This window comes from Cebus imitator, unplaced genomic scaffold (genome assembly GCF_001604975.1).
Source record: "Cebus imitator isolate Cc_AM_T3 unplaced genomic scaffold, Cebus_imitator-1.0 Scaffold300, whole genome shotgun sequence".
NCBI classification, from domain to species: Eukaryota; Metazoa; Chordata; class Mammalia; order Primates; family Cebidae; genus Cebus; species Cebus imitator.
The window spans coordinates 1,146,277-1,168,537 of record NW_016107615.1 but is presented as its reverse complement, the minus strand read 5'-3'; the positions used below and the strand labels follow the sequence as shown (position 1 = coordinate 1,168,537).

The following is a 22,261-nucleotide window of genomic DNA, read 5'->3' as shown; positions in this document are numbered from 1 at the left end:
CTTTTAGTTGTATTTTGTATTTCTCTACTTATCCTTTTCTATGCCTCTCTGGATCTAATAGGTCAATCTCATCTCCTAGCTCTTGAATTTATTCTTCAGTTAGCTCTCTCTCTGACTGTATCTATCTACCTACCCTATCAATTACTATATTTCTTTCAACTCTCCTATTTTCCATATTATTTCCTCTCATTTCTTAATGTTTTCTGAATTTTGTTTTATATTGCTAACACATTTCATTCTCTTTTTGAGTTTAATGCTTATTTTAAATTCTTGTACCATGTGTTCCAATATTGTAACTTTGAGTGACATATGTATATATTGTGCTAATTTTTTTTTATGGTGGTTATAGACCTCAGGATCTAGTTATTTTGGTTTGTAGTCCAGCATGGTATATCAGGGCCCAAGGATGGTGAGGATAGTGTCTAAGTGTATGTGTGTGTGTGTGTGTGTGTGTGTGTGTGTGTGTGTATGTGTTTACCTATGTGTGAGAAGGCCTTAATATGAGGAGGAAAGCAAGTGTCAGGGGAACCAGTGCAGGGAGACAAGCCACTAAAGCAAAGTGAGAAGGCCATCTGCAGTTAAAAGCTGAATAACACGTAGTGTTAGGGCCTGGGTAGCGTTAACCACATTGTGGCCGGGGAAGACACAACGTTTGATATACAGTGAATAGCCTGAATGAAGCAGTGCCTGGGGCTGGATCCATTGTGAAGGATGTAATGGCATCAGTTGATTAAATGCACAGGATCTAATTACTTAAGTAAATATATTCTGTATAATGAGAAGCCAATTTCTAACTGCTAAAGATTTACAAACATGGAAAGATAAATAAAACTCAATATTGATATGTTCTCGTGGTTATATATATATATATTTAAATTTATTTTAATTATATTTATATTTAAATTATAAAATTTAATATATTTTATATATTATATATAAAAAATGAGAACATATCGATTTATATTAAGTTATATATTTATATATATAAAACCATGAGAACAATCTACATATATGTTGTTGATTACATACATATCTATATATATTCATGAGAACATACATATATACAAAACTGTGTGTGTGTGTGTAACACCCATGCACATATATTTAAAAGTAAATATAGCTATAAATCTGAGTGTACAGATATATTTTTATATATTTACATAAAATATAACATCAAAATATATTTTCCTAGTTTTGTTCACTGAGTGGTATGGAGAGAAGCAACACCTCAACAGCAATGGATGAATCCAGATCTGGTTTTCTAGACACCATTTTCCACTCAAAGGACCTAGACTCTTTGGAGAAATGGCTGATAACAGAGCTGGCACAGGAAAAGTACAAGAGGATTCGGTACTTCTTATGGCGCTAAAAACTAAGGAAATACACAAAGAATAATGAGTATATGTCAAAGGACACAGAATCCAGCTGAAGCTGCTATTATGGGTTAATATTTGACAATTTGAGTATCAAAATAAAAAAAATACTCGTTTACAATCAATTGAATCTATTATGAATATAAATCCTAATCAAGTAATGACTCAATACTGGCATGTATAAATAAAATAAAACATACAAACCAATAGTAAAAAGAAAAATATCTTATTTACAATGGAATGTTAACTAATGAGCATAGAAAAGATGTAAAATTGCAGCTGGCAGTGGTGGCTCATTCCTGTAATTCTAAAGCTCTGAGAGGGTCCCTTGAGGCCAAGAGTTTGAGATCAGCCTGAGCAACATAGCAAGACCTTGTCTCTACAAAATTCAAAATAAAAATACATTAGCCAGACATTGTGGTGCGTGCCTCTCCTCCCAGTTATTCAGAGACTGGGGCAGGAGGATCATTTGAGCCAAAGAATTCACTGCTGCAGTTAGCCATAATGGTGCCACTGCACTACAGTGACAGATTGAAAAGAAAAAAAAACAAGGAAATTCAAGTCACCATAGAAATGACTGGGCAAAAAGCATCAGTGAACACAAACACTAGTGGCTAGAGATAGCAGCGGTTTGGTGCAGGATACTACGTGATTTCAAATGCTTATTGAGTATAAAAGTAAAAGAATATATAAAGTAACTTCCATAAGGAGACCTGGTAGCCACCACCTTAATCAAGTGATCAAAGGTAGTAGCATCCCTAGATATGGGACAAACTGAAGCAGGTGAGAAGGACATCTGCTTTTAAGAGCTGAAGAACATACATTGGTAGAGTAAGGAAGTTAACTACATTGTGATAGGGGCAGGTAGAACATTTGATGTAGGATGAATAGCCCATATTAGACAGTGGTAAAGGTTGTATCCATTGTGGAGGGAGTAATGGCATCAACTGATTACATACAAGGCAATTAATTATTCCCTGGTACACGGTAATATCATGAAGCAGCTCACAAAATGCAATGGGGAAAACATACTCTTACTTCTATAGTATTACTGTTAAAGATTCAGAGCCTGAATATCCCCATGAGAAAACATCAGATAGACCCAGATTAGGGGGGACAATTCTGTAGATAATTAGTATGGACTCTTCAAAGGTAGCAAAGCCAAAGAAGTCAGAAAAGACAGAAACTGCTCCAGGTTGAAGGAAATGGAGGACTTGACAACTTGGTGCAACAGATGTTCCTACTTTGGATCTTTACTGTAATTTAGGATATTACTGGGAAAATTGGAAAATGTTGAATTGAATCTGTGGAATGCATGGTAGTGTTGTATGAATGATTAATTCCTGATTGTGATGGTCCTGTCATCTGTGTAGGAGTATGTCATTGTTTGCGAGATAATTCAGACCTTCACTATGTTTGTAAGACAGCTAAGAAAAATATTTTTATTCTTGCAAATTTTCTGTAAATTTCTTTCAAAATTTTTTTAAAAATTCATGGTTGAAGGTTGTAATTAGAAAGTCCTGGGGGAATATTTAGGAGCAGTTAATTACTCAAAAAGTTGCTCTGTGTGTGTGTGTGTGTGTGTGTGTGTGTGTATGTATTGCAAGTTAAAAATTACATTTTCAGCTCACATTTAACAATTTCTGCCTTTCATGTAAAGTTTGATGACAGCTTTAATTATGACAAGTGAAGTTTAAAAGATTTCACAATATAAAAATGTGTTCCACTCAGAGAACATTTGTATTCAAATAGGGTGAGGGGTGTCAGAGCTAAGAGACATGAAATAGCTGCCTCTGTCTATCCCTTAATTTCATCCTGTGCAGAGAAAAATAACTACTGCCAATTTCATGGTCCAGAGATGATTCTGTCTTGCATTTTTGTTGCAATTATTAAGAATAAGATTAATTGGTACCCAATCTCCTTCTTCCGTGATAACTAACAAAGCTTCATTTCCACCTGTATTGTGAAAATTATACCAAATATCTAGAAAAAAATCCAAACTCAGAAATTTGAAGAAAAACACTTGCTGCTAACTCCAAGTCTCAGTTCCAGTAATTAAACTTTTGTTAGTTTCCTGGGCATAGTTCTTCTAGAGTCTCAAAGTTTAATTGAATATTTGTCCCATTATATATACTTGAGTTTCTTGCTTGCTGACCTGGCTCTAGAAAATAACTTCTAGGATTGGAGCTCCAGATTGTTCTTTTTTTTTTTTCCAATTTTCCTGATCCTCATGGGGACTAGGATCCGTTCTAGAGGCACAGTTTTGATGATCAAGATGCGGTAATCTGCAGATGTCATTCCTAAATGCCAACCGTTTGCCTGAAAATCTGAATATAAACTGCTTCTAAATTCCATGCCGTCGTAACTTGTATACTTTCAAGGACATATAGCCATCCCCTGATTCTCTAATACACACATACACATCTTCACATCCATATGTGCAAGTACTCATGTGAGCTTCCATACTTTTGGAAAAGCAATTAATGTTGAATTAAATTATATTCTTTTTATTTAGTGAAATTATCTAAATAGGAAGGTATTTTAAAGAATATGAATCCCAGAAAAAATAACTTTTACTCTCTTTGTATCCCTTAGAAATGTAAAAATTGACAATTAATTTTTTCTCATCTGTCTACCAAACACTTCCACAAATCATAAATCATAAAATTGGTCAGAAGACTAATCATCTGAAGCATTATCTTTGCTGTATATTCTCTATTTGTCCATTCAGATCTATTTGCCACCCTTCATTAACCTCTACCTGGGGAGAAAGACCTCTATGAACCACATCTACTTGGTTCTTTTATTCTTTGGCCTCGGGCTTACTTTACCCTTTAGAAAGCATCAGCAAGAGACCAGCAGTTTGGATTAAGTGAAAGACTGGAGTATTTATTCTCCAGTAACCTCCCTGGCTGTCCACTCTATGGCAGTGACAACTCTACTTGATTGAAAGCCACAGTTTTCTCTTATAGCTACAGTACTTGCCAGTTTCTTCAACTGCTCTCTATTCTTGCCCTTTCAGGTTTACAGGTAGTAGCAATGACTAGACCTGGTTTAGAGGCAGTAACAATAGTGTCCCTTTTCTGTTTTGCTTTCCCTGTCTATACCACGTACATAAGCATTTGATTAAATTCTCTTAAATTGCACATTTTTAGTGCATCCTTTTTTTTTTTCTGATGAAAATCTGATTTACATGTCAATCACTCTACATAATTTTCTGAGTCCATATTTGTGGCCAGAAAATGAATGGATGGACAGGAAGAGAAGATTTTCTTTACTAGAAATGTGGTACACTAGGATATCAGATTAATCCGCCCACTGATAACTTATAATGCCAAATAAAACACAAAACAAATCTTGTTAACAGCATCAAATAATTCGCAAGAAGTTAGAAAATTATTAGGTCAAAATTTAAGTTGTGATAGGAACCCAAGTAAATAAAACCATGAGGCTATCTTCAACCTAAGGGAATTTGGTAAACCCAGAAAACTCTTTAATATTGATGGTCTCATGGGATGCAAAGATCAGAAGACAACACAGGGAGGGGAACATCACACACTGGGGCCTGATAACGTCCTGGGCTTGCCCAAATTTGGATGAAGAAGGTGGTTCTTCCTCTATAAAATAGGAATCCTAAAGTTCTGAACTTCCCCACTCCCTCCCAAGAAACTGCAAAAAAAGTTACCTGACACTAAGCAGAGCAGGTACAAGGGACCTCTAAGAAGTTGTAATTTCTTAGATACATTATAAAAGAATACAAAATGCATTTATAACTTCCAAATAGGAGAGGGAAAAATTTAATGGCAAAAATCTCAATCTAAAGAAAAAGTAAAACTAAAGGAAAACAATATGTGATTCAAAGAAGAAACCCTAATTAGGATGAAAACTATAAGCCTAAGTACGTATTAATCACATTAAACGAAATGGACCAAATGTTATTAAAAGACGGTCAGATTGCATTTAAATTGGAAATTATTTGCTGTTAATAAGACATATACAAAAGGTGAAGATACAGGAAGGTTGAAAGCAAAAAAAATAAAAAAAAATGAAGATACTAATAAAAATAGTGTAGCAAAATGAATATCAGGCCTACTCAAACTTAAAACAACCATTACTACATATAAGGAATACCACTTTATAAGTGGTTCAACTATCCCGGAAGAGAAGATATATTTGAATTTATAAATGCCTAAGAAACAATCTCAAAATATAATAAGTGAAAACTGACTGACTGCCAGGTAAAATGTACAAATATATATTTACATTAGCAGATTTTAACATGATTAATATATAGAATATTTGAACAACCTGATTAGTCTAAGTGAACATGTACACAATGGACAATTACACAGCATACATTCTTTTCAAATACTGGCACAACACTGATAATATCCTGAACCATAAAGAAAACCTCAAGTAATTGAATTATAAAGTAAAGAGGAAATGATATATGACATCCTTCTGCTTCAGAATATCATATCATAATGCCAAGTAGCATAAAGGTGCCAACTGCATGAGAGAGCCATAAAGAAAGACTACGTCTAACTTGAATGGAACCCTAACGGGCTTTTGGTGGAGAACATGGCGCTTAACACTGAGCCTTAAGAATTCAGAGGGCAACTGGCCTTTACAACTTAGAGACACAGATAGGAAAGACATATTTGGATAATACTGAATAGAATAATAAAGAGAAATATTAGATACATGAAAGGAATATAAGAATATAAAAACAGAAAGGCAGTGATAAATCTCTGGCAGTTTTTGTTTAGGAAATGACAGTATTGGCCCATAACATAAAAACATAAAGATAGGGTGTACTCTAATGGATTTTATCACATATATAAACTCCAAAGTTTAGTTGGAATTTCTATAGTTTGTAAAAAATGACAGGCATTTGAAAAATTATATGTTAAGAATATTAGAAGCTGTAAAAACATTGTTGAGAAATATAGAAATATAGAAAAACTAGAAAATGCTTTTAAAAGTAATATTGCTTTGAAGCATACATCTCTGGTTGTCTTTGGTCTTTTAGCAAACAAACAAAAACTCTAGGCTGTTTCCCAGCTGAATCATTTCTAAAACCAAAACCGTTGAGACAGAATCCTGGAAACTTGAGAAGTTCTGGGTGAATATCAGATCTGTGTCACCTTTGGTAAGCCCAACCTGCACTCCCCAGGAAACAGAGAATTGACTCTACTTTCTGCGGACTTTGGACAATACGTTTCCCACGTACGCTCACTCCATTTAAGATCCCTGATGAACAGTCCTTCAAAGTGAATTCTGAAGCTCTTTTTCCTTTTGTCCAAGGACTTCAGACTTGCAGCTCATGAATGTTCATCTTTAGTTCTACAGACTACTCTGTTATCAGGTTCACTATGCAACTACCTGCTTGAAGACAGTTGATCTTGCATTTGTCTCCACACATATCAGTCCCTCCTAAGGAGTTCTAGCTCCTTGAGTTATTCAGATACACAGCAGTCATCATAGCTATATGCATGTTATACGGAAGTTGTCTACACAAATTAAAATTTTCCCCATTTCTTCTGAAGATTTTCTGCTATGTTGATTGGAAAAACTTAATCAACATTATTAAAGCCCACTCTGCTCCAAAACAAGTTTTTAGTTTTCCTTTTCTTTTTTTTTTTTTTTTTTTTTTGTCTACTAAAAAAATACTTTGTTCTGTTGGAGCCAAAAAGTTTTCTCATTTGTTATGCTGGAACTTAAAGGAAGCCATGTCATATTAGATTATACTACTCCATTGTCTACCAAGATAAATGATAAATTGATAGGTAGGTGGATAGAGGGAGAGAAAGAGAGACACAGTGAAAGAGAGAGAGAATTTTAAGGCATCTTTAACCAGAGTAGCATAATGTACCAGATCTTCTAACATGTAGCAATTCTGAGTGACACCACATATCTAAAAACATCTGACCTTTGACAAACCTGACTAAAAAAAAACAATGGGAAAGGATTCCCTGTTTAATAAATGGTGTTGGGAAAACTAGCCAGCCATGTGCAGAAGGCTGAAACTGGGCCCCTTCCTTATACCTTATACAAAAATTAACTCCAGATGGATTAAAGATTTAAACCTAAGACCTAACACCATAAAAAAAGCATATAAAAAATACTCATCATCACTGGGTTTTAGAGAAATGCAAATCAAAACCACATTGAGATACCATCTTATGACAGAATGGCGATCATTAAAAAATCTGGAGACAATAGATGCTGGAGAGGATGTGGAGAAAAAGGAATACTTTTACACTGTTGGTGGGAGTGTAAATTAGTTCAACCATTATGAAAGACAGTGTGGCAATTCCTCAAGGATCTAGAAATAGACATACCAATTGGCCCAGCAATCCCATTACTGGGTATATACTGAAAGGATTATAAATTGTTCCATTATACAGACATGAGCACACATATGTTCACAGCAGCATTGTTTACAATAGCAAAGACCTGGAACCAACCCATATGCCCATCAAGGAGAGACTGGATAATAAAAATGTGGCACATATACACCATGGAATACTATGCAGCCATTAAAAAGGGTGAGTTCATGTCCTTTGCAGGGATATGGATGAAGCTGGAAACCATCATTCTCAGCAAACTGACACAAGAACAGAAAACCAAACACCACATGTTCTCACTCATAAGTGGGTGTTGAACAATGAGAACACATGGACACAGGGAGGGGAACATCACACACCGGGGCCTGTTATAGGGCGGGGATCTAGTGGAGGGATAACAGAGGATGGGGGGATTGGGGAGGGCTAATATTAGGAGAAATAATTAATGTAGATGATGGGGGAATGGATGCAGAAAACCACCACGTATATACTTATGTAACAATCTTGCAGGATCTGCACAAGTACCCCAGAACTTAAAGTATAATATAAAAAAAAAAGAATACATCATGTTGCATTCAATTGTACTAACATTTCCTGTTAATAGATGATTCTCGAAAAGTCAATAAATATTTGTGTACTACAACTTGCAGATAATACGTTCAATACATGTTTTTAAATTTGTACTTAAGAAATGCTAACAATGCATTGGTTCAAGTAACTACTAACAGATTGGGAATATAGATTTTCAAAATGCATTAGAAATATGTAAAAATTATACACGAGATTATCAGTTAGACATTATGTCATTTTAATAATCAAGTAATTTTCATCAAAAATATACAGAATTGTAAATAAGGAAATCATAGCCAAAAATATACAGTATATCCACTTGAAGAAACATCCTGCAAATTTATGTAAAATTTTGTCATCACTGATGATATGTTTTAAACAACATGGAAACAGTTATGTTTTCAAAAATAAGTGAATCATCAAACATATTAAGATGTTTATTTTTAACTTGATTGATTTATGTTTTTACTCTAAATTATAATGGATTTTAAAGCTTCTTCTTCCCTTTTAATCGCTGTAGACATAAATTTTAAAAGCTGAGATTGCTATGTGAAAATTAAGTTTTCCATGTTTTGACTGAACCTCAAAGACAAAGACTGACAATATGCTGAATGAATGAGTCAGGCCTATATATAAAAAGACCATTTGAAATGAAATGGAGTCAGTATCCAATTATCTAATCAATGCAAACTATTTAGGCAATAACTTTTCTCTTGATTCTTTCTCCATTCCTCATATATATATATATATATATATATATATATTTTAGCTCTCTCAGTGATGTCCATATAAATGCCCCGCTGTCCACTTCAATTTACTGAGACTATTTCATGTATGAAGGCATTTATTTCTTTTGTTTAGTTTAAGTGTTATGGTCTGTATCAATTAGATAACTTTTGGTTGCAAGTAAGTAAAAACCAAACATAAGTAACTGAAACAAAGGAGGAATGTATTGATTCATATGTATGAAAAGTTCAATAGATTTGGCTTAAGACAAGGCTTTATTTAGGGCTCAAATAATGTAGGCAAGGGTTTTTTTTTTTTTTTCTCTCTCTCTCTCTATCTTTCCCCACATCTTCTCTCTATCTCTATTTCTAGCTTTCCCTTTTACTCATCTGATTCCTCCTATGTTGACTTTATTCAGGTAGGATGTATTCCTCTGCTCTCAAGATGGCTAGAGAAAGATCCCATGGTTTCTTGTTCATCTCTAATAATGATGAAGTAAGTCATTGCTTAAAATTTATAAACTGAGTCTTGGTCATGTTTAGCTAGACTTGTATTATTCTTGAACTACACTTGCTTTTTCAGCATCTGTTTGCCACTTTCCTTTTCTGAACTGTTGCCAACATTTTCCATCAGTATTTTATGAGTAGCTTTGACAACATTCCTAGAAATAGATTCTGGCTGACTCAAGTCTATTGATAGACTCCATCAACTATATTATGATGATTGGTTCAAGGATAATCCCAGTCTGGAAAAACAGGACCAAGACTCAGTTTCTGAAATTTGAACAATTACTCACTTTAACACTGGAGTTGTTAAATATAGTCCTTGATTTTGTATTAGAAAAATTCTATTACATTTTTGTCTGGATTTTAGAGATTTTTGATTTAGTGTAGATAAAGAGTTAAATGGGTAGGATAAATAATTAGTGGATTCACACACATATTCTTAATGTGCCCTTTCCAGACTTGTTGAGTGAAGATTTTCCAACACTAAAGATCAGGACTATACTTAGAAAAGTCAACAATATGTTATAATTACAATATGCTTTAAATTATTTCTTTAACCCTTAAACAATAAGCATTGCTATTATTGCTTAAAATTAGAGTACTTCCTTCAGTTTCCTTTTCATGTCCCATCCTGATATACATCACTGTGAATAACTAATGTGTTTTATAATATCTAGAAGGAAACCTAATTATGTCAGATAAATTATGAGCATTATTGTCCAAAACATTAGTGTAAAGAGTTATAATCCTACATTAAATTTAGGTTTAATTAAATTTAGTTTAATGTAGGATTATACATTAATATGGAATTATATATTTAGATTTTCCAAATATTAATTGAACAGACTCAGTCAGTATTTGGAAAATCTAAATGTATATTCTGACTTTTAAAAAATAAATAGCTCATTATAACATGAAATGTCTTCTCAATGATTTAAATATATTTTTGAATTTTCTAAAAACATAACAATATCCATGAGAAAAGTTTCATATGTCACAATCCCTTAGAAAGCAGGCCTATCTTTCTTGCTTTCACATGTCATAATCCCTTAGAAAGTGGACCTGCCTTTCTTATTTTAACACTGGTGTATATCTCAACTTTTCTTGTAGGCTTCGTGCCTGTTGTTAATTTATTATGGAAATGCTGCTGAAGAGTGTCATCTTGCTTTGCTAAGACAATGTAATTAGGTCAGGCACAGTGGCTCATTCCTGTAATCCCAGCACTTTGGTAGGCTGAAGCATGAGGATCGCTTGAGCCCCGGAGTTTGAGACTAGCCCTGGCAGCATAGTGAGATCCTGTCTCTAAAATAAAATTTAAGAGCTAGCTGCACATAATGTCATGTGCCTGTAGTCCTAGCTACTCAGAAGGCTGACGCAGGAGGATCACTTGAGCCCAGGAGGTTGAGGCTGCAGTGAGCCATGTACTACAGCCTGAACAAGAGTAAGACCTGTCTCAAAAATTTATTTGTAAAAAGTAGTTATTGGATAACAAAGATACTTCTTAATATTTATGTAACATTTTACAGTATACAAGAAAATTAATCCAGGTAGAGTGGCTCATACTAGCACCTTGGAAGGCTGAGGCAGGAGGATCACTTGATCCAGGGAGTTCAAGACCAGCAGGGCAACTTAGTTAGAACCTGTGACTACCAAAATATATACTTTTTAAATTAGTCTAATGTGGTGGCACACACCTGTAGTCCTAGCTACTTGGGAGGCTGAGGTGGGAGGATCATTTCAGCCTAGGAGTTTGAGGCTGCAGTGAGCTATGATTAAGCCACTTGTACTGTAGCCCTGATGACAGAGCAAGACCCTGTCTTAAAAAAAAAGTAACATAACATATAACACAAAAAATAAACAAAAGAATTGATACACATATCATAATTGGGTTCTCACAACCACTTCAGATAATAAAGGTGCAGCTGTCTTTTGTGGGTGCAGGCATTCATGTTTCCAGTGGGAGGCCACATAGACGAGGACATTCAGCCAGCACGGGGACTGTCCGTTCCTTGAGGGGAGGACCCTGTCTGGGGTGTCTTGGGGAGCTCTGAATATGTATTGAATTAATTAATTATGTAGATCTGGGCTTAACTATGGTCTTTTACAAGTCCAGCACTTCTTACAACTAAGCTATTATTGTGGTGGCGTTTACATATTTTAACAAATGGAGCCCATAATCAACTTGTTGGGCTCAGAATAAATGGCAGAAGAAAAACAAAACAAAAAGCTCCTGGAGAGCTTCTTCATTCCTGCTTTTAGAACATCGACCTATTATTGTTTTCTATTTTCCCACCTTGTTTAATTGGTAATCAGTTTAGGAGGCTGTCAGTCTACAGGATTTTGTAAAGCATATGTCCCCAACAGAGAAATCATTAATGTATTAAGTTTTTTTTTACAGATTTCCTCAACATGTTTTCTTTTTGGTAGGCTTTTGTTGTCAAGAGAAAAACAGTTGAGATAAAACATGATTATTGAGCCTGGAGGACACAGAAAACAGAGCCCACAAGTTGTTCCCAGCAAACACGTACAAATTTAACAACTTGCAAAGAGAGTCTTTTCTTTAGAACTCTACTACTGAGGCTGGAAGCAGGAATAAGATGCAGCCCATGACTTTCATCCCACCACAGGTAGCTTAACTACTTCCGTTTTCTCCTGCGTGGTCCATCAAGGCCTGACAAACTGCACTGCTGTACAAGAAGCACCTCTCAGGTGATGATGCATATAGACAGAGGGATTTTTTAGTCAATTGCAGGAATTAGGCTTTAATGCTTTATACTAAAAGACTTCATACCCCAGATAGCTGCCTGCTATCCACTGAATCTTGGCAGGCAATGAGACTGCTGAAGCTGAAACTGGGAAGCTATGTTAAGCAGATTTTCATGAATGTACAAAATGCTTTATTTATAAAGCTATTTTTCTTTGTAGCAGTTCAAAATGGTTTCTTTTTCTAATCTCTCATTTTGGTCAACGCTCAGTCTTTATAAAAATTACTTTCCAAACATGCTGCTAAAGAGCCACAGAAGAAAATAATGCTTACTTCGTCAAAAGTCAATGTTTTTGAAAAGAATAATCCTACACATGCCAGTTTCGGAAATTAAAAATGATCATGGTCTTTACAAAAACTATAAAATACAGAGAAAGACATTAAATACTTTACCATTATTTGGAAGCTCTAGAGGGCTACAGACATCATTTTTGGTTCTAGCTTTTGGCGAAGAGATCAGTTTTGCAACCAGGGAGGCAGATATGGGCTGTACTAACAGGGAGGTGACGTTTGATCGGCTTTGTCTAAAACTTCCATCTGTATTCAAAAGAAAAAGGAAGAGACCCTTAGTAAACAGAAATTTAAAACACTGTGGAAAAAGCTGTCTGTAATAAGTATTTAAATTATGACTAGTAAATTTATATTTATGCATTTGTTTATTCGCTCCTTAGTTATACCCTGTTTACTTATTAAAATGATTTGAGATGCTTAACAATAAATTAAGTCTAAATACAATGACGTATCCTAGCTAAAGATGGCAGATTGCACATATGCCCTCATCTCCATTGTGCCATAGAAATCCACTGAAATGACAACAAAAGAATGAAAAAGCATAAATGTACAGGGGCCAGGAGAACAGATAGTAATAAGATTCTAGTTGGAAAGCAGGTAAGTGTCAGTAATGTTAAGACCTGAGGGGGAACCTAAAACCTAAGTTCTTTTTTTTTATTGCATTTTAGGTTTTGGGGTACATTGGAAGAACATGCAAGATAGTTGCATAGGTACACATGTGGCAGTGTGATTTGCTGCCTTCCTCTCCTTCACCTACATCTGGCATCTCTCCCCATGCTATCTCTCCCCAACTCCCCACCCCCCACCGTCCCTATCCTATTTTCCCCCAACAGACCCCAGTGTGTAGTGCTCCCCTCCCTGTGTCCATGTGTTCTCATTGTTCAACACCCGCGTATGAGTGAGAACATGCAGTGTTTGATTTTCTGCTCTTGTGTCAGTTTGCTGAGAATGATGGTTTCCAGGTTCATCCATGTCCCTACAAAGGACACAAACTCATCGTTTTTGATGGCTGCATAATATTTCATGGTGTATATGTGCCACATTTTCCCTGTCCAGTCTATCCTCGATGGGCATTTGGGTTGGTTCCAGGTCTTTGCAATCCCATTACTGGGTATATATCCAAAGGATTATAAAACCTAAGTTCTTAGTAGGGAAGCTGAGAATGCCATTTGTATCACTGAACCAAGAAAGGCTTAGAAATTGTCAACACCAGCTACCTAATAGAGTAGGGCTACAAAAGAGACCAGAAGCAGGAGGATTTGATGAAATTCTGACTGTGAAATGGCTTGTCCTCTGGAATCCTCACACACCCAGTCAATGCGGATGCCTGTTCCTTCCTTACTTCAGCAGAAAACTCAGAGTGAGACACTGAACATGGAGACACCAAATACAGTGAAGAACATCACACTTAAAAGAGGATGATGTTGGCTGGCAAGGTGGGTCATGCGTGTAATCCCAGCACTTTGGGAGGCTGAGGCAGGTGGATCACTTGAGGTCAGGAGTCTGAGACCAGCCTGGCCAACAAAGTGAAACCTGCCTCTATTAAAAATACAAAAAATTAGCTGGCTATAGTGGTGCACGCCTGTAATCTCAGCTACTTGGGAGGCTGAGGCAGGAGAATAGCTTGAACCCAGAGGCCAAGGTTGCAGTGAGCCAAGACTGTGCCACTGTACTTCAGCCTGGGTAACAGAGCGAGACAATAAATCCCAATCATATACAGAACTTCGAATCAACTTCATTTTGTTATTCTTAAGTAAGAGATCCCAGTCAAGTGCAATCCTGGGCTGGCCCATGGGCAGCAGACCTAGTGAGGATGATAGCAGGTGATCAGCAGGTCTGGGGAGGAAGGTCTCTAGGAAGACCAAATCAATGAGAATACCAGATATGTACCAACGTGTTGAGAGAATATTTACACTAAGATCAGAGTGTTATGTTTGAAGAGTTTCTAGCTATAAAGAAAAATAAGAAAGCCAAAATGGGAGACAACCATTAGCTTAAAGGGACCAAAAGTTGTGCAAGAAAGAAATGTAATCATTGAACAATAATATTTACATAGTCATAATAATATAAATAATGACTGTTGACTTAACACAAAATGATCCCTTTTGGGAAAAAATGAGAAAAGGGGAAAAGTCAGGTAGTGGTGTACATGAGAATTTGTGAAAGTTAAGGCTTTTTTTTTTGAGACAGAGTCTCACTCTGTTGCCAGGCACCAGGCTGCAGTGCAGTGGCACAATCTTGGCTCTCTGCAACCTCTGCCTCCCGGGTTCAAGCAAATCTCCTGCCTCAGCCTCCTGAGTAGCTGGGACTACAGGCGCACGCCACCACGCCCAGCTAATTTTTGTATTTTCAGTAGAGATGGGGTTTCGCCATGTTGGCCAGGTTGGTCTCGGTCTCTTAACAACCCCGTGATCCGCACACCTCAGCCTCCCAAAGTGCTGGGATTACAGGCGTGAGCCACCGCGCCTGGCTGAGTTAAGGCTTTATCTCTCAGAGCGGTAAGTCAATATAATGGATGAAATTGAAAAACAAACACACACATAACTGAGAGAAAGGAAGGTAAATATAAAACGTAAGTAGCTACTAAAGATGTTAAAAACAGCTACATATTTGCCCGGGGAAGTAAAGAGAGGACAGAAGACACACAGGGAAGAGAAGGAAAGGTGACATTTTTATGAATTAAGCCTGTAGAAATATTTGACTATTTAAATGAACTAAATGCATCTATAACTTCAAAAAATAAAAATTAAATAAAATAAAATAGTTATAATAACAGAAGTACAAAAATTACATGAATAGAATAGAGATAATGGAGAGAATAAACTATGCTTAAGGAAATAACTAATACTTATTCAGTTTCTATATTTTTACTGACACAGAAAAGGAAATACACAACACAATGACTCTATCCGGAAGCAAGTGATGTTTCCAAATGTAGTGCTGTATTTTTGAGAACTTTTATTAGGGAAGATAATTGCTAACAGTTTTTCTCGGGATTTAATTTGGTGGGACTTCAGAGGGCGCAAAGCTCAATGATGCTGGTATCTAGGCTACAGGAGGAGGTAGATTACAAATGATAAAACATGTTACAGAAGTGTTTCCTTAATTTATCATCTGGAAGACCAAAAGGCTAAAATATTATATTTAACTTAGGACTGTGGCAGCCATGGAAGTCATGGCTTTGAAGACAAACTAATAAAGATTTCAACTTAGAATATATTTTGTTGCATAAGAGCAGTATTGGCCTCATAATTTCATTGTCCCCTTATGTAGCTATATACGATAGTGCATTCTGACCACAGTGTAGGTCATTATTTCCCAACAGATTTCATATTCATGGAACCACAAGTGGCTATATAATTTGTAGGACCCACAGTGAAATGACAATGTGGGATCTCTTGTTCAGAAAGTATGAAGAATTTCAATATGGCAACAGCAGAGCATTAAATCAAGTGTGGGGCCCTTCAGAGAGGGGACTCTGTGAGACTGCACAGGTGGCATGCCAGGGAAGCAGGCCCTGCACCGTTTATGTAGAAGGTGCTAGTAGTTGTACAGCCTGTTGAGGTAAACCTAAGGGGATTTTCAGACCACAGGAAGCTCCTCTCAGCCAAAAGTGACGAGCTTCAAGTCTACCGCTCCAGGCTGCACTTGAGGATAAACTGATTCATGTTTCAAAGCATAGGCAATGTCTGTTCCAACTAGCTAGAAAACTCTGGGATAGGCATCTGGTTTTCCCAGTATGTACTTTCTCTCTCAGCCATTACCTTTGGAGCTTTTAATGTGCATGAAATAATGAAATAATATTGATGTTCAATGTGCAGTCTACTGTTTTGAAGTTTTCATGAATGTGGAAATTTCTTAAGATGCTGTATGATTTCACCTCTCCCCAATTCAAATACCAAACTCTTTAGCTTGCCATTCAAGGCCCTTCACAACCTCAAAACTTATGTTTCAATATTATTTCCTAGTTAAGCTTTATCCTTACGTACTCCATGAGCTACATCCCCCATGTGTTCGCTTAAGCCATTCCTTCTACGTCGTTTGTCCTTCTCATACATCACACACGTCTAAAGCACTTGGTGCCTTCAAAGCCCAAGTTACAAATCATCTTCTACGTGAAGCTTCCTCTGGCACCCTCAGCTCTGTGTGATATATCTGCACCCTTTTTGCAATGCTTGTTACTTTCAGTTAACATTATCACTATGTAAAATCACTTTGTTGATTCCCTCTGAACTATAACTTTTTGAAAGCAAGGACCAAGTCATCTACATCTACACAATGCCTAGCACGTTGTCAGGTACATAACAGGCTTTCAATAATTAATGGTAGAAAAAAGAATCAACAATTGTTTGAAAAATAATCTTAATGCCTATATCTTAATGGTTTTCTGAGTCCTTACAAAACAGAGTAGGGGTACAATTGAATAATAAATTATAATTCTATGTTTGCTATATAATTATGATTTCTCCCTAGATAACTAATACTATTTCCCAGCAGACATATTAAAAAACTTTCAAATTCTGTCTAACCCTATCAATTCACTGATTATCCTTGTCCTAAAATTAACTTATGTAGATAAAAAGTCTTTAAATAAATAAAATCATATTTAAGATATATTTATGTTATTAAAAAAATCAATAACTGCATTCCATTTTTCTCTAGAATGCTCTATTAAGCTTATGAAGCAATGTATTTAAATGTTAAGTACGAGTGAACCCTAAATTATAATTAAATATACCCAAATCTTTGATTTTTTGTGCTGCATGAGTAATAGACTTGCATTAGTTTTGAAATATCTAAAGTAAGTGGCTCATTAATTTTTTACCTTCAACCTAATGGAAATTTGACAAACAGTTCTCTTCTGAGAGCAGATACTAAAAGCACGACTTTACAGGATACTATAATTAAATTGTAGACAGAAGTTATTTAAAAAAAAAAAAACCCTCTGTGTACTGAAGAAGAGCTGAGAGAAGAGTTTTGTTTTCTTACATTATTAAGAGGTTTTTGAATAAAGATAAATACATGTGCTATTTTTATTCAGTAATATTTTAAAGCATATCTATGAACCATAGGAATCCATTAGATATGAGATGAAAACTGAGTGGATTATGTGCCTTGATAGAAAGGGTACCAAACAGAAAAGACTGTGACATCACATTTTAGCATTTTAACTTTTAGACTTCAGTATTTATATCATACTCTGTATACTGTTTATGCTTCATAAAGACTGAGGAGTGCCAACTTTTATTTCAGTAGACAGCTAATTCTCTGTTCATGTTACACACTCATTGTAATCCAGATAAAGACTCAAACAGATCCATTACATCAATAATTCAATCCCTGATTCAATGCTACATGTGCATAGTATAATGAGGAAATTGGATAAACAAAGTCCCAAGTCTGACTCCATCATTTATTCACTGTTTGAAATGTTACAAATAAACAATTTCACTGTGGTACTATTGTCATCTCATCTATAATTCCTGAATTACGAAGATGACACCAAAGTGTCTTCATTATGCTGACTTGCTGAAATAAAAATAATATATTAGTTCAGAGACCTAGAGCCAAAGTTGCAGAGGGTGAAATTTAGAAGAAATTATCATTAAAATAAGTAAGATGTGTTCTAATTGTACATCCTTAATTCTGCATCATGCTTTTCAAACTACTGTTGCCCACTTCAATCTCATCTGGTTGGCTGTGTAAAGAAAACATACTCTCTTAATTGCTAGTACTCTTTTTTCTTTTTGACATGTGTGACAAGATGGAATATTTTTAAACCTGATTGAAAAGTCAGTGTTGGCCATACGCAGTGGCTCACATCTGTAATCCCAACACTTTGGGAGGTTGAGGTGGGTGGATAACCTGTGGCTAGGAGTTGGAGAACAGCTTGGCCTACATAGTGAAACCCGCTCTCTACTAAAAATACAAAAAAATAGCCAAGTGTGGTGGCATGCATCTGTAGTCCCAGCTACTCAGGAGGCTGAGGCAGGACAATCTCTTGAACTTGGGAGGCCGAGGTTGCAGTGAGTCGAGATCATGCCACTGCACTCCAGTCTGGACGACGGAGTGAGACTCCATCTCAAAATCATAAAAAATAAAAATAAATAAATAAAAGTGAGTATATACAAGTGCCAATTACCCAAACAGTATCAGGGAAGATAAACCTTGAGAGATTAAAAATCTGAGATGAAGGCACTGAGAGGTTAGACAGGATAAAACTGTGCTGGTTAAATAAAAGAGGGGCTTGGTGTGTTTAATGATGATAGTTAATGAGAATAGCACAACTTCAGATTTTAGGAATACACACAACTCAATGCTGTGCACCTCACTCGTGTGTGTGTATGTGTGTGAACATGAGATCCTTGCTACTCAATGTTGCATAGATCCTTTCTATTCAATGTGTAATCCTTGGACAAGCAGCATCTGCAAGAACTGGGACTTATTAGGCATGAAGAAGTACAGGTCCCACCCCAGGTCTTCTGAAGCAGAATCTATAGTCCAACAAGATCCCCAGGTGACTTGTATGCACATTAGATCAGCACTGGCCTAAATCATTACATAGCAATCAGTTCTGGGGGCCCTTGAGGATACCAAATTCTGCATATGCTTGAGTCCCTTACATAAAATGGCCTAGTATTTTCATATAACCTATCCAGATTTTCTTATATAATTTAAACCATTTCTAGATTACTTGTAATACCTAATACAATGCCTACACATCACTTAATTCACATGAATTCAACATAGTAGTCGTCACAGAGAAAATTCAAGTTTTGCTTTTTGGAACTTAATGGAAATTTTTCCCAAATACTTTCAATTTGCAATTAGTTGAATCCATGGATGTGAAACCCCTGAACATGGAGAGCCAATGGTATATTTTTTATAGTACAATGTATATAATTTTTAAAATGACTAATGTATAAAAAGAAGAATGGAAAGAATAGAGACTGTGTTTGCTCATCTTCCCCCAAAGTAACTATATCAGTAAACCACAAATCCACAGTTCTCAGTCTCCTTCAAAATGTGAGTATGTTAGTATGTCTGTATATAAGCTATTCTAAATAACAAATTTGAAATGGACAGAGAGGAAGTCCTAGCCAGAACAATCAGACAAGAGAAAGAAATAAAGGACATCAAACTTGGTAAAAAGGAAGTCAACTGTCGCTGTTTGCTGATGACATGATCATATACCTAAAAGACCCCAAAGATTCATCCAAAAAGCTCTCAGAACTGGTAAATAAATTCAGCATAGTTTCAGGTTACAAAATTAATGTGCACAAATCAGTAGCCCTGCTCTAAACCAACAGCAACCAACCTGAGAATAGAATCAAGAACTCAACCCTTTTACAATAGCTGCAAAACAAAGTAAATACTTAGAAATATACTTAACTAAGGAGGTGAAAGACCTCTACAAGAAAATCTACAAAATACCGCTGAAACATATCATCAATGACACAAACAAATGGAAACACATCCCATGGTCACGGATGGGTAAAATCAACATTGTGAAAATGTCCATACTGCCAAACACAATATATAAATTCGATGTAATTCTCATCAAAATATCACCATCATTCTTAACAGAACTACAAAAAAAAAATCCTAAAATTCATATGGAACCAAAAAGAGCCTGCATAGCCAAAGCAAGGCTAAGCAAAAAGAACAAATCTGGAGGCATTACATTACGACTTCAAACTATACTATAAGGCCATAGTCACTAAAACAGCATGGAACTGGTATTAGAACTGGCATATAGACCCATGGAGCAGAATAGAGAACCCTGAAATAAAGCCAATTACTTACAGTCAACTGATCTTTGGCAAAGCAAACAAAAACATAAAGTAGGAAAAAGGACACCCTATTCAACAAACGGTGCTGGGTTAAGTAGCAAGCCACATGTAGAATAATGAATCTGGATCCTCATCTATCATCTTATACAAAAATCAACTCAAGATGAATCACAGACTTAAGGCTAAGATCTGAAACCATAAAGCTTCTAGAAGAAAACATTGGAAAAACCCTTCTAGACATTGGCTTAGGCAGACTTCATGACCAAGCACCCAAAAGCAAATGCAAATAGAAGTTAATTAAACTAAAATGCTTCTGTGCCTCAAAAGAAACAATCAGTAGAGTAAAAAGATAATCCACTGAGTGGGAGAAAAATCTTTGCAATCTATAGATCTAACAAAAGACTGATATCCAAAATCTACAAGGAATTCAAACAAATCATCAAAGAAACACAAACAATCCCATCAAAAAATGGGCTAAGGATGTTTAAAAAAACATTTCTCAAAAGAGGATACACGAATGGTCAACAATCATATGAAAAATGCTCAGCATCTCTAATGATCATGGAAATGCAAACCAAAACCACAATGTGATTCCACCTTGCTTCTGCAAGAATGGCCATAATAAAAAATTTAAAAAATGAAAAATAGATGTTGGCATGGATGTGGTGAAAGGGGAACACTTTTACACTGTTGATGGGAATGTAAGCTAGCACAACCACTATGAAAAACAGTATGGCGACTCCTTAAAGAACTAAAAGTAGATCTACCATTTTATTCAGAAATCCCACTCCTGGGTATCCACCCAGAGGAAAATAAGTCATTATACAAAAAAAGATACTTCCACATGCATGTTTATAGATGCACAATTTGCTATTGCAAAAATATGGAACCAGCCCAAATGACCGTCAAACAATGAGAAAATGTGATATATGTATACCATGGAATACTACTCAGCCATAAAAAGGAACATAATAATGGCATTTGCAGCAACCTGGATGGAATTGGAGATGATTATTTTAAGTTAAGTAACTCAGGAATGGAAAACCAAACAGCATCTGTTCTCATTCATAAGTAGTAGCTAAGATGAGGACACAAAGGTGTAAGAATCATACAGTGGACTTTGGGGACTTGAGAGAAAGGATGGGAGGTGGGGGATAAAAGACTACACATTGGGTACAGTGTACACTGCTCATGTGATGGGTGCACCAAAATCTCAGAAATCACCAGGAAAGAACTTATTCATGTAACCAAACATCACCTGTTCCCCAAAAACCTATCAATAAATTTAAAAAGTAATAAAATGATCAGAGAGCATTTGTTTTGTTTTTGTCCTTTCCTCGAAAGTAAACTTGGTGACTCAATGATAAAAATTGCATTTATAACACTTTATTTCAGCCATGATTAAACATTACAATAGATAAATGATTTGACTTTTTTCATTTTTGGGGGATTTTAATGATTATAATTTGTTATAATAAAAGACTGACAAACTAAAAATATTAACACTATGGACTTACCAGAGAACTAAACAATCCGAGCTGAAAAAAAAAATGAGATTTTAAAACACATTTTCTGATGCACTGTTTTGAAAAAGACCCAAACATCAATTGAACAAGTTGATATCAGTGATGTTATACCAGAATATTTTATTTGACTTTCTCCAGAGGGCTGCCACTTTAGCAGAAATCAGACCATTAAGCAACTGGCACAAATGTTTCATTTTTATTTTAGCTCATGAAATTTATAGTTATTTTCCTGAAATGACCAGTGCACTAAATTGGTTAGTCATTTTGTTGTCCTTGTGAATATAGCTGATTCTTTGTTATTTTAGTATCTTATAGCCCATTGGTTATAAATATTATCATTTTCTATTTTTTTTTTTTTTTTT

General features: G+C 35.7%; 1 protein-coding gene across 5 annotated transcripts in view; it reads right to left on the bottom strand.

The window, feature by feature from the left end:
• Positions 1-22,261, bottom strand: part of NAALADL2 (N-acetylated alpha-linked acidic dipeptidase like 2) — a 1,349,309-nt gene that overhangs the window by 337,293 nt on the left and 989,755 nt on the right. For all 5 annotated transcript variants that reach the window (XM_017502844.2, XM_037729372.1, XM_017502843.2 and 2 more), the window contains one exon: positions 12,683-12,826. In XM_017502844.2, the coding sequence (XP_017358333.1) occupies positions 12,683-12,826 (144 nt within the window). The remainder of the gene's footprint in view (positions 1-12,682; positions 12,827-22,261) is intronic.